Here is a 13459-nt window from a genome sequence, read left to right on the forward strand (position 1 = left end):
GAAAAAAAGAGAGAAAGGCACTTATGATTCAATAGCCTCTCACCTTCCCCCTCACATGACTTTAAATGGATTATCAAGGTATCAATATACAAAAGGGAAGTTAGCTCCATATATTTTGCTTTGGAAAATTGGTACTAAACTATATAAAAGTTCATCTGTAGGTCTGTAAATTACTTTGGAATACATAAAAAAGTAAGATAAGTTGACGGATGGATGGATGGATGGATAGGTAAATGATAAAGCAAGTATTATAAAATGTTAATTATAAAATCTAGGTGGTGGGTACATGGGTATTCTCAGTAAAATTCTTTCAATTCTTCTGCATGTTTAAATTTTTTATTATAAAATATTGGAAATAAAAGCTCATGCCTAGTTTTAAAAAGTCCATCTATGAAATCCCAACGAATAGATTGGGATTCAATATTGAGTTAAATGAATTGTGTCAAGACTAGCACATTTGATGAATAGTTGGGAAAAAATTTTTATTCCTAAAAATTTTTATTCTGATCTCAGAATCTGGAGACCTGGGTCCTACTTTGACCTTCAATTCTAAATAACAATATGATTTTGGGAAATGATGATATTTCTGATGTTTGTGGAGATGGTGAGGTTGATTTTGATATGGTAATCAGGCACTATATCTAGCACTTTATGTACTTCTTGTCTCAAAATTACTCTGTGGGGAAGGTTCTACTCCCTCCATTTTACAGTTGAAGAAACTAGGGCTCAGAATGGTGAACGAACTTGCCTAAAATCTCACAGCAAAAAACTGATGGGGGTGAGATTTGAAACTAGGTTTATGTGAGTCCAAATCTGTTCCCTCTCTGGATGCCAGTGTTCTTAAGGAGCCAGGAGCAGATGGAATTTAAGATCCCTTGTAGTTCTGTCCTGTGATTCTGTAGAAAAAGTGCATTTGGGGCTTATTTTATTCGACTTACGACTTTAAGTCAGTTTTACATAGAAAGTGATCCTAGGGAAGGATCCCTGAAATTAGTGTGGAGTTTCACTAAGGTTCTCCAGGGTCAAGACGGTAGAAACATTTCTTTCACCTATTGGTAACAGCACCCTGATTTTCCCTGAGGAACCACCACTTCATGGTCCAGTCCACATGACTTGGGTGGCTCTGACTCCACCTCCACTTCTGGCAGAGGTGGGGCGGTTATAGTCTACTTCTTATCTCTGTAATTGGTTCAGGGATGGTCACGTGACTTTATGAGCACCATTCAAAGCTAATCCTGAGACTTTTGCTGAGGACACTCCAAGAACGATGCTCTTTTTCCTTCTGGGCTTGCACATGGGACAATCTAAGTGTGAGGCTACTGGAGGCCCAACTGAAAATGAATTTTTCATGCAGAGAGAGGCAGAATCCAGAAATGAGGACAGGCAGATTCCTAATGACATTATCTAAAAACATGTATCCCACTATGCCTGAAACCAACATATTTCTGTACTTTCCAAGTTAGGTAAGTGAGTAAATTCCCTTTTGTTGACTAAGACAGTTTGAATTGGATATCTGTCACTGGGAACCAAAAAAGGTGGTTTTTGACTAATTCAAAGCCCAATGCCCTGAAAGGTTCTGTTTCATCCCCAAATGATGAAAAAGAAACCCCAGGGAAGATGGTCATAGGAAAAATATTGGATTTTAAAAGTCAGCTCCTGGAAATGAAAACTGAAGGCACAACAGACTGTTGAGTGTCTTCATCTCTAATCAGGCATCTCCAATTGCTGCCAGTTCAGTTCCAATCTACCATAGTTCTTTCTAATTCCTGACCTCAGCAAACAGTAAACAGGTACATTCCCACATGGGTACAAGGAATCAACCTGGATAATTTTTCCAATAAACCAAGGTACTGGCTGGAGTTTCATCTTTTTGATGTTCTCATTCAGCACTTCCATAAAAACTTCGTAGTCTGGCTTTGGAAGAACAACTCCAGGAAACAAATCTGATATAATTCCCTGTTAACAAAAATTCAAGATGTGAAAAAGATGAATTATCAGATACATAACCTCAACATTTTTCTAAAATGAGATCTACAGGTAGCAGGAATCCTTGGAAAATTCCAAACCTCATTTTTCCTGTACCGAAACTTATCTACAATTACAAATTCTAACAATATCTGTTAAACATGATTTTCCTTCCCCAGAATTTTAAAAGTCAGCAAATATTTAATAAGTCTGTGCTGTCTTTCAGTCATTATACTAGCAATGAACAAGACAGTCAAGATTTCTGTCTTAAAGAGCTTACAGCCTAGTTAGGAAGATAGGCATTAAAATAATTCCAAAAGAAAACTAATTACATTTGATATAAACAATTACTCACACTCAACAGCAAATATCCTAACAGTGAAACTGTTTTTATTAAAATCAGGAATTAGGGATATTGCTATTACCATTATTATTTAACATTTGGGGGAGGGTATCTGGCAATAGGTATGCTGGCTAGAGAATGGAGGGGGTGTCAGGAGATGGAAGAGGTGCCGAAAACATTTTTCATCTTTGGATGTCGAGTCTCAGTGCTTAGCCAAGGTCCCAAACCACTACATACCTGAAATAGAGGGACATCTTGAGCCAAGAACTTGGCCAGGTTGACATCAAGCAAGGCCCGGAGCAGCAGGACACTCTCATTCTCCTCTGGATACTTCAGCTTCAGGTTGCCAGCGGCAGTGAGCACAGACTTGACAGCACGCATGCCATAGTCATAGTGATGCTGGGAGGAAAGTTGCTCTGAACACAGGCGGTAGGTTGCAACAATCTTCTGGGCAAGACTGGGAGAGCAAAGACATGTCTGCAGACCCTCTAGAGAGGACCATGTCCTGCTCAGCAGACATTCCCAACATGCTTGTGCCCTGGCCCTGCAGAAGCCAGGCCTGCCCACGAACTTGATGGAGAAACCCTATCATTTGAAGGCCTCTTCACAGAGTTACCATAATGAGCTAAGGAAGCACTGTGACTTTCTTTCAAAGGCAGGATGAAAAACAGCAAGCACATACATATGTATAACATATACTGTACAAGAAGCTATATGTGTCTATACTTTTATCTGTATATATGAATGTATGTGTACGCCACACACACACACACACACACACACTCACACACACTCACACACACACACACACTCACACACACACACACACACACGGGAAGATTACATCAAACGATTAACAATGTTAATGCCTAAAGAGTAGGACTAAGGGTCACAAAGGGGACACTCATTTTTGCATTTCTGTAACATTACAATTTTTTTCAATATCCATGTTTTACTTTTTTAATTCAAGAAAACCAATTCAAAATTTAATATACTCAGCACACAATACATGTATGCTCATGTGCACTGCCATATCTTATTTTTCCTGGGCACACGGGGGGGAACCACATTTCCTAGCCTCCTACACAGTTACGGGTGGCCGCATCACTGAGTCCTAGCCAGTGGCATATGAATGAAAGGGAAGTGTGCCACTTTGAGGGCTGGTCCATAAAAACCTCCTCCATAAGATCCTCTATGCTCATGTGTTGTAGCTGTGAGATATAAGTAACCTGGGTCCCTGGGGAAGAACTCCTCTGATCACAAACACCCATTTTAGATTTCTAGGGAGTGAAAAATAAACTTTTGCTATGCTAACCCATTGGAATTTGGAGGTCAGGTTTACCCTAACTAATGTACTTATGCACATTCCCCTTGCAGGGCTCCTCTCTAACAAGACTGATTTACTTTAAAAGCAAAGACTGTGTTGCTCATCAGCACCTAGCACAGGGCTGGGCATAAGGTAGGTGGTTTGCCAATTGAATAAATAAATGAATTGAACAGGCAAATCAATGTAACCCAAGTCTCCTATAGAAAAAATAAGCCTCTTATGACTGAGGCAGCCTCTTAGCCTAGGAGGGACGGCACATTCTGTTGAGAATATTTGCAGCCCCTTGCATTAACAGCAAGGACCTCCAGGCCACCAAGACACTGTGGGCCTTGTGGAGATAACTGCAGTAACAAAAAATCAATTGATTATGGGCAAGATAATGTCAAAAGACAAATGTATAATTTGAAATAGATCAATAAAAGGCATTTTACAATAAATATTCACAACTCTGGGTGCATGTGATAAAGACACTGATGCTTGCGTACGTCTCTGTCTTAGAAAACTGGGTAATACTTGAATGAGAGATAACCAAGTTGATTTGAGTAAATAAATATTATATTGATAACAATGTTAATTCTAAATTATATTAACTTTTCCTCTTCAATCTTGGAATAACTTCATGTTTTTCAGTCTCGCCTTAAGTCATTTAGGAGTGTGTGTGTGTGTGTGTGTGTGTGTGTGTGTGTGTGTGTGTGTGTGTGTGTGTATGTTAGAGTGAAGGGTAGAGAATAGATGAGCGATTCTTCCTTAGAAGAAGTCCAGGTGTATACAAATAGAGTGGAGGCCCTTTCTTGGTAATCTGAGCCATTTCCTAGTCAGGGATGGGGTCAGGACCAAGACCAGGGCTATGTGCTTTCAGATCAGCTTGTGAGTAAAAGCAGTTTCTCAAGTTTCTCTCTTTTTTTTCCAATGGACAATTTGCCTTGAATCCACCCCACAAAAAGCCACTCTGTCACTCTTTCTTTAGAACCCACTAGAAAGCCGATATAACATACCTTCTGGAGTCTAGAAACCCCATAGAGTAGAGGGAGATTTCTCCAATGAGGGCATAATCTGGCACCATCATGGCCACTGTCCGAAACAAGGCCTGGAAAAGAAACAGCCCTCTAAAAATAAGACTTCAGGTAAAGAACCTAAACACATAAGGTGAAACTGGGGGAAGGTACATCTACAGAGGCAAAGAGAAGTAACATGATCATTCAGACCACCCAGTGACAATCAAGGAAAGGAGGGCTGGAGGACAAATCAGTGCAGAAGGACTGTCTTTACTGGACAGATCCACTGCTCCATGAACCTCCCCACTAGCCTTGTCCAGGTACATGTGTCACATTGGGTCCCTCAGTGGTTGTGTGGAAGGCCTTAGGTGCTGGTATCCTGGCAACACCTCATCCTCCTATGCCAAATGAGCATCATTCAACTATTGGAACTTTCCGGTGTTCAGTGTAGACAGTAGAAGTCATTCAGGGATGCAGGATAATTATGTATCAGGAGAATCCTGAAGTCAGACAAATCTTGATTTGAGTCCTTGTTCTGTTAGCTACTAACTGTGGGTAAGTTATGTAACCCCTCCAGACCTCAGGTCTTTCATCTCAAAATGCCCTCTTCATAGTTCTCATGAGAACAAATGATCCTATGCAAGTGAAGTGCTTAAAAAGGTGTGTGGCCCATAGCGAGGGCTCAGTAAACATCAGCTATTGTTTCTAATATCTTGGATCTAATATCTTAGATCTTAGAGGAGAAGTGACTTGCCCAAGTCATGCCGTTAGAGGTAGAGCCAGGGCTAGAATCCAGGCTTCCTGACACCAACCCTGGGTACCTTCTACTATGCCACACTGTCTCATGAAAGTTGTTTGTGCAGATCTAACGTGGTTGTTGGCTGGGAGGGGTGCAGGGGGGAGTTACGTCAACTGGGGACTCTAAAATGAGAAATGTGGGTCCAAATTCTACTTTGGTGTCCCTGGCCTATGCTGACCTAGAGAGGAAGAGTCACCCTTAGGGATCTCTCTGACTTCTTTTCCATTCCCAAGGAGGAGGAGGAGTGGCGTGTCTGAATTAGATTCCAGGGAACTAATCAGAATGTGCTTCTAGCAGCTGGAGCATCATGTACTAAAGTCAGCGAATGTCGGTTCTGTCCAGGTCTCTCTTACGTCTTTCACGCAAGGGAATGGAGCAATAACTTGAAGGGAAATCCATAAAGAAGCAGGCCTAGAATTTTCCCTCTGGTTGCTCTTTTCATGCAGTTGGGGTGCTAGGTGCTCTTCCCACAGGTGAAGACCCATTCATCTTGCACTTTGTGTTTTTTCCTTTCATGAGAGCAGCATGCTAAGGTCATCTAGTGCCTGTTCCCTTAAGATGGCCTGGTTGGAATTCTCTCTCTCCCCCTTCAGAGGCACTTGCCTCCTCCCACTAGCAGCAGGGCCAATGCTTATTGCCACAGCTGTAGCTCAGGCCAGCTCAGCAGTAGGTACCAGGGACATACAAGCTCTCTTGTTATCTCTCTAGCTGGTTGGAACAGCCTGCTTTGGTGTGGACACCACTTAGGCCTAACCAGCTTAGCTCCACGTGCTCTAGTCTCGGTCTACCAGCGTTCTCTGTGTTGAACTTTGATGCTCTCTTATAAGCAGATCTGTTTTATTTGGCCTACAGTGATTTTTTTTTTTTTTTTTTGCATTGAGACAGGATCTAAAAATAAGATTTCATGTAAAAATCCAAATTTCTGGCTTTTCCTGAAAAATGAGAAGATCTGACAATTCCTGCTTGGCAACAGTAGGCTGGGGCTAAGTAGGGGCTGCTGCCTCTAGATGGGGCATTTGTCAGAGTCCCTACCAGGCCCAGCTGGCTTTTCTCATTTATATTAACTGTCTGACCCCTGTAGACGACAGAAATAGTGACACTTCTTCCAGTGATCATTGTTGCCTCTTTGCCATTGGTTACTATGTATATATTTCCTCCCATCTCATGAGACCTAGTTGGGGAGATGGTGGAGTTCTGAAGCCAAGTAATGTCTTCACTTCTCACAGCTGAAAAATGTCAACTGGTCCCATTATTTGGCTTCTCTGTGAGACCCTCGGGTACTTCCGAAGGTTTCTATACCATAAAGTACACCCAGTAGTTACGCACTCAGTATTTACCTTGAGGTTATCTGGCAGCTCAGCCCTGCCAGCATACCCAGGGTTCATGGTGATGAAGACAGCACAGGTTGGGTTCAGAGACAGCTCAGTGCCTTCAAAGATGAACGTCTTTAGCTTCCGGATAATGGCTTGCTGAATGCTGAGAATCTGCTGAGCTACCACAGAGAGCACTTCTACCTGGAGTGAGAATGGCTGGTTGATTTGAGCTCCTGCTTCTGACAGCCACCAACCCCACTGTGCCAAAGTACCCTTCACTTAGCAAAGAAAGAACCCCATCACCTGAGAATAAGACCTTCACATTCAAAATTAGGAGCATGATTTAGGGTTTTGGTAAAGGAAAGGAAAATTGGTGTGTATAGGCATGCATACATGTGCATACGTGTGTGTGTGTGAGTAGTTTCCATAGTATCTTATCTTTGTTTCACCTTTGTTCCAGCACCTAGCATAATGCTTCACCCATAGTATGTGTTTATTGGTTCAAGTTGCATGTTTACATTTCCTAATCTCGATTCCCTACCCAAATAGAATTAACCACCCCCTCTTTTGTGATGACTCCTCTGTACCACTGCTATAGACTTCTCTCATATTCTATTTGTATCGTTTAATTTTTATTTCCCTTTGCTAGACTGTAACAGTCTAGAGGGCAAAACCATTTTTTGCTCATCTTTGTATCATGCACACATGCAGAGTATCTGACATAGAGCAGCTGCTCAATAAATTTTTGAATGAGCGAGTGAGGGAATCAATTTGGTGAGAATGTTTATGTGTATAAAATATGCATTTTGTCTCCTTGGGGCTGTTTTTGTTTGGTTCATTGAGTACTTACTCTGTGCAAAGGGCCTTAGAGGAGACATAAGTCCCTGTCACTGAGGAACTGAGAGCCCAGAAAAAAGTCCCTGCATGCCCAAACCCTCCATTCAGTAGCCCAGTAGCAGAGTTACCTCAATCCTGTTGAACTCATCAAAGCAGGCCCATGCTCCAGCCTGGGCCAGCCCTTTGAAGAACTTCCCCATGGCTTTGTAATCTAGACCATCTGAGCAGTTGAAGACCACACACTAGAGAGAGGGAGGATGTGGGCACCGTTCAGGATGGGTTTCCTCCCATCTGAACCACCCTGCACCATGAAACAGAGGTAGGGCTCCCCTCTTCCTGTTTCACTGAAGGAGGTGGAGCCCCACTCTGCCTGTTACTCTGAGCCATCTTGAACTTCATGCCAATTCCCCTGGACAGGGGTCCACAGAGGGTTGGGAAAAAGAGTGTGCGGATGGACAGCATTTCCCTACCTGCTTGGCCAAAGCTCTGGCTAGATCTTTGGTGGTTTCTGTCTTGCCTGTCCCAGCTGGACCCTCTGGGGCTCCTCCAAGGTTCAGCTTCAAAGCCCCCATCAGTGTCCTAAGGAGAAGAGAATGCGAACTCAGTGCCAAGTCCTAAGGCACAGGAAAGAAATTTGCTTTTGGTTTATTTTGTTTTGACTCAGACAAGTAATTAAATATTTTTCCCTGATTATATGAGCAGTACATCATCATTGTAAAAAGTTCTATTTTACTCAGTGTTGTAACCTCGGCACCTGGTACATGGGTGACACCTATAAGCATTTGTTTGAATGAATGATTGAATGGATAAATGAATATATACTTACTAAATGAATCAAAGAAAAGTAAAAAATCCTCATAAACTCCACATTCCAAAGATCACCAATGTCAATGGAATGATGGAAAATAAATATATTTCTCCCACTAGGTTATGAACTCTTGAGTTCAGGACCCATATTTGATTCAGTTCCATATGGCAGGCACAAGATAAATGCTAGAAATGAATGATGTGTTAACTGTGGTTCCACAGCCCCTTGTATGAGCCTCTATAATTTCAGTTAACACACTTTCTTGTTATCACCTGAGGGTGTGTCTCTCCCCCACCCCATTAAGTTGAGGGTTCCTGGAGGTCATACATCATGCACAGGAAAGTTCAAGAAATGGTTGTTGAACAATGAGTGGAATAGATAAATGAATGAAGAACAGAAATCATAGAACATAGAAAACACGTGACTGAGGACTCTGAAATTTAAAAAATACTCAAGTACTATTTTTATAATTTAAAAAATTCTACTCTAAGGAATGTATAAAATCGAAGAAAAATCTAAACATCACAAAATTGACAAGTTCACAAAGTCCAGATTTCTAAAGTTATAAATTCCAAGCAAAGTGGCAAAGCACTCTGCTGAGCACAGAATGGCCATACCTCTTCATCAGACTGGGTGGCAGAGCTCCGAGACTCCTTGCCTGGGTCCTTTACCTGGCCCCTTTTTTATCTCTGGCCATGGGATCTCCAGGCACCATCTTGATTCCTGCCACTGGAGACCTTTCTACTTAAGCACTGTGCCATTTTCAAGGAGAGACAACAACGTGCTAATTGTTGGTTTGAACACATTAATTTGCATTAGATTAGGACTCCTACTGGGTTCTCATTTCTGGCCTAAGGCCCAGTTTCCATGCCCATCTGTGGGACCATGGTGATGAAGGGAAAAATTCTAAAATCTGAGAAACTAAAATATAGACGGTGAAGGTAACAAACTCAAGATGCTCTAACCTTCTTCCCCAGGTTTTCCTTTTGGAATTCTCTATTCACCCTTCAGGGTTTACCTGTAGCAGCGGTCAGTGAGGGGCGTAATCACCAGCCGGGAGGAGTTTCCCAGGTACTCATAGCCGTATAAGGCTTCTGTAGTGATCATCTTCACCTGTACATCCTTGGCATCCCAGTAGTAGCGCAGTTGGGAGATCCACTGGAAATCATTCAGGTCACAGACACTGTCTTCAGATAACTTGGCGACCACATCACGAGCTGTGGGGACACAGACGTGGAAACACACACTTGCAGAGCCATCAGCATCCTCCCATCTTCACGGATTCCTCAGAAGGGTCTGACTGAGGATGTCATCAAGGCCACCCCTCACTATCTCGACAATTTTAGGCTCAACTATCCTCCTCGCCCATCCCCAAACTTCAAGCAACATCTGTATTTATGTATTATATAAATTTATAGTATTAGCTACTGTTATCATTCCCAAACTCTTGGGAGGCTGAACCAGAGGGGTTTGCAATATGTAGTTGCCCCAAATGCTATCTTATCCCCAGTGTGACCCTTTTGGCCCTGTTCCAGGCCTCTTAAGAGAACACGATCTGCCTTGCCTGATATAGTTAGCAAGGGCAGGGGTCCCATGAATCCTTGTTAGATGTATTCTTTCCATGAAGGGGGGTGTCTGAGAAACTAACTAGGAGATACATTTCTAGGTTTTCTCCTGTCCGTCATGGGATTGTGAGCCTAATCTACTTTTCTCACGGTGATGGGAGCCCTGAAGTTGATGAATGGACATAAGTTTATGAGAATCATTCATTATTTTTTAGGTAACTCACAGGGCAAGTGCTATTGTGATCTTAGAACTAGTAGAGCAGCTTGAAATCAGGATCTCAGAAATATAACTTTGCAAAGGGACACTTCTGTAAGTCTACTGCCTCTCTGTGAGAGAAATCTTTATTACAGTAAAATCCAAAACCCTACAGAGAAGAGTCCTTGCAGAAGATTACACCAACAGCTCTTCCATTCACCCCAAGGAATTTAATTCCACACCAGATTCCTGGGAGAACCCAGAGAGTGGTGGCAGGAGCAGGGTATGTGTGAGAGACCCAAGAGGAAGGTGAATCTCAAGGCACTTCATTGTGGATACCTTCCCTATGCAGTGTATGTTCGTGTGTTTGTGCATGAATGTGTGTGTGTGTGTGCGTGTGTGTAAACCCAACCACTCTGAGGTATCCTGGGCAGTAACCATGCTTGCACTTGTTACTCCTACCAGTTAAATATGTAGCCAGATGAAGATCACCTTCTGCCTTGTCTCCTCCGGATTTTATGCTAGTCTATCCAAATGAAATCAGATTGAAATGAGCATCAGGGATTGAAATGAGCATCAGGGAGTTCCCTGGTGGCCTAGTGGTTAGGATTCCAGGCTTTCACTCCCATGGCCCAGGTTCAATCCCTGGTCAGGGAACTGAGGTCCCACAAGCCGTGTGGCCAAAAAAGACATGAGCATCCGCCTCACAGAGAGTAAGATGCATGAACTGCCAGTAGGAAGCTGGGTATGTAAGCAAAAGAGACACTGTTCCCGGGCAACAAGTTTGGTCCAGCCCTAGTTTCCTTGGTGATGATGGCCTGACGGTGTGGGGGTTGTTTGCTCTACATAAAGACCCTGGTTCTTCTTCCTCCTTTCCTCCTTCTCTCCTTCTCTCTCTCTCTCTCTTTTCTAGGAAGAGCTGGAAGGCATCCTCTCTTACCCATTCCCTCCCTGCATCACTGCCCATTTCCAGTCTCTGGGTTTGGAATCAGACATAAGTTCAAATTACAAAAGCATCTCTGCTACTTACTAGCTGTGTGCCTCTCAGCAAGTTATTTGCCTCTATAAACCTCAGGCTCTTAATCTGTGAAATGTGTATAAAAACAAGACAATGTATGTCAAGCACTTAGCACAAAGCTTGGCACCAAGTAAGTATTCAAAAATGTTCATTAAGATCAGTACAGGGAAATCGATCCGAGTTGGTAAGTCTCAGAAACGTTGGGGATGGGAGGGGAAAACATAAGATGGAGATACACAGAAGCACTGACTCCTCTCCTTACCCCCTCACTTACTTTCAGTTGGAGAAGCCTCTTCCTAATGAGAAAAGGGACCTGAGTCATTCCATCCAGAAGGGAGAGAGGCAAGCCTGGCAGCTCTTACTGGACAGTCAGTAATGCGAGGGAAACCTCCTTGCTTACCGTGGACATCAATGACTGTGAGGGCCCCAAGGGTGAGTCGAGCCCCACTGCTCAGTTTTCCTCGCACCAGCTGGACAATCTGTGCAATCTGATCATTGCTCTTTTTCAGAAAATCCTAGCAGGGGAGTAAGATGGAACAATGGGTTAAACTGGATTCTCTTCTGGTAATCTCTTTTCTGGAATGACACCGTCCACAACCCCATGGTCCAAACCAGACTCCTGGATGTCATCCCTCAAGCTCCCTTTCCCTCACCCCTAGTCATTAACATTGAGACAAATTTCAAATGCATTACGCTAACTGAAAGAATTCAGATTTGAAAGCCTAGATACTATATGATTCCATTTTATAATATTGTGGAAAAGACAAAACTATAGGGACAGAAAACAAAATGGTAGTTGTCAGAGGCTGAGAATAGGGGAAAGGGTTGACTACAAAGGGTATGAGGAAAATTTTAGGGTGTTTGGAACTATGTCTTGACTGTGATGGTGGTTACACGACTGTATGTGCTTGTCAAAATTCAGAGATGCACACTAAACGGCTTCCCTGGTGGCGCAGTGGTTGAGAGTCCGCCTGCTGATGCAGGGGACGCGGGTTCGTGCCCCGGTCCGGGAAGATCCCACATGCCGCGGAGCGGCTGGGCCCGTGAGCCATGGCCGCTGAGCCTGCGTGTCCGGAGCCTGTGCTCCGCAACGGGAGAGGCCACAACAGTGAGAGGCCCGCGTACCGCAAAAAAAGAAAGAAATGCACACTAAAAAGGGTGAATTTTACTATATATAAATTAGGTAGTAAACCAGAATTAACAAAAATACCTGAAACTCAGATTAAAATAGACAAAGGAGATATGAAAACTAAATGCATGTAAACATGTAATCCTGGATTGGATCCTGAACCAGGATGAGTATAAAAGGTTTATAGAATAGATAATAATATTGTATCAATGTTGATTTCCTGATTTGGATAATTGTACTGTGGTTATGTAAGATGTTAATATGTGGGGAATCTGGATGAAGAGTGTATGGGAATTCTTTGTATTATTTTTGCAATGTTATTGGCAGGTCTGACATTATTTCAAAATAAAGAGTTAAACAATAAAAATGAATTAAAAATGGGACTTCCCTGGTGGTGCAGTGGTTAAGAATCCGCCTGCCAATGTAGGGTACACAGGTTTGAGCCCTGGTCTGGGAAGATCCCACATGCCACAGAGCAACTAAGCCTGTGTGCCACAACTACTGAGCCTGCGCTCTAGAGCCTACGAGCCACAACTACTGAGCCCATGTGCCTAGAGCCCATGCTCCGCAATAAGAGAAGCCACCACAAAAGTCCCCGCACTCCAACGAAGAGTAGCCCCTGCTCACCGCAACTAGAGAAAGCCCACACGCAGCAACGAAGACCCAACGCAGCCAAAAATAAATAAATAAATAAATAAAAACTGAAAAAAAAAAAAAAAAAGAATTAAAAATAAGTGAGACCACCCTAGGCTCACCTCATTTTCCCCACTTTCCTGTTATGGTCTTCTTTGGCAAATGATTTTAACCCTCTGAGTCTCAGTCTCCTGATCTGTCAAATCCCAATAATTATAGCTATTCTTCAAGTGGTTTTGAGGATTAAATAAGATAGTGTATGTAAAGCACTTGGCACAATGTCTGGTGTGAATAAAGCACCCAGTAAATAGTGGTGGTTGTTATTAATTATAATATCCGTAGTACATAGCAAAAAAAAAAGCCTTTTTGATGTGTCCCCATCACCCTCGGCGTGTCTATAAAGCCGCTGGTGATGGAACTGCCCCCTGCATCTCTCTTAACCACATGCATTCCACAGCAATTCTGGACCAAACTGCCTTCAGTTGCTGGAATGCACCATACTTTTCATCGTCGGACTTTCGCACATTCTGG

At 42.9% G+C, this 13459-nt stretch overlaps 1 protein-coding gene across 1 annotated transcript in view; it reads right to left on the reverse strand.

The window, feature by feature from the left end:
- Positions 1-13459, reverse strand: part of DNAH3 (dynein axonemal heavy chain 3) — a 194695-nt gene that overhangs the window by 90450 nt on the left and 90786 nt on the right. The window contains exons 28-35 of the mRNA XM_060124014.1: positions 11567-11681; positions 9406-9604; positions 8050-8158; positions 7708-7821; positions 6767-6943; positions 4631-4722; positions 2546-2765; positions 1822-1956 (exon numbers count right to left, since the gene is read on the reverse strand). Of these exons, the coding sequence (XP_059979997.1) occupies positions 1822-1956; positions 2546-2765; positions 4631-4722; positions 6767-6943; positions 7708-7821; positions 8050-8158; positions 9406-9604; positions 11567-11681 (1161 nt within the window). The remainder of the gene's footprint in view (positions 1-1821; positions 1957-2545; positions 2766-4630; positions 4723-6766; positions 6944-7707; positions 7822-8049; positions 8159-9405; positions 9605-11566; positions 11682-13459) is intronic.

The sequence above is a fragment of the Lagenorhynchus albirostris genome, chromosome 15, assembly GCF_949774975.1.
Source record: "Lagenorhynchus albirostris chromosome 15, mLagAlb1.1, whole genome shotgun sequence".
Lineage (NCBI taxonomy): Eukaryota > Metazoa > Chordata > Mammalia > Artiodactyla > Delphinidae > Lagenorhynchus > Lagenorhynchus albirostris.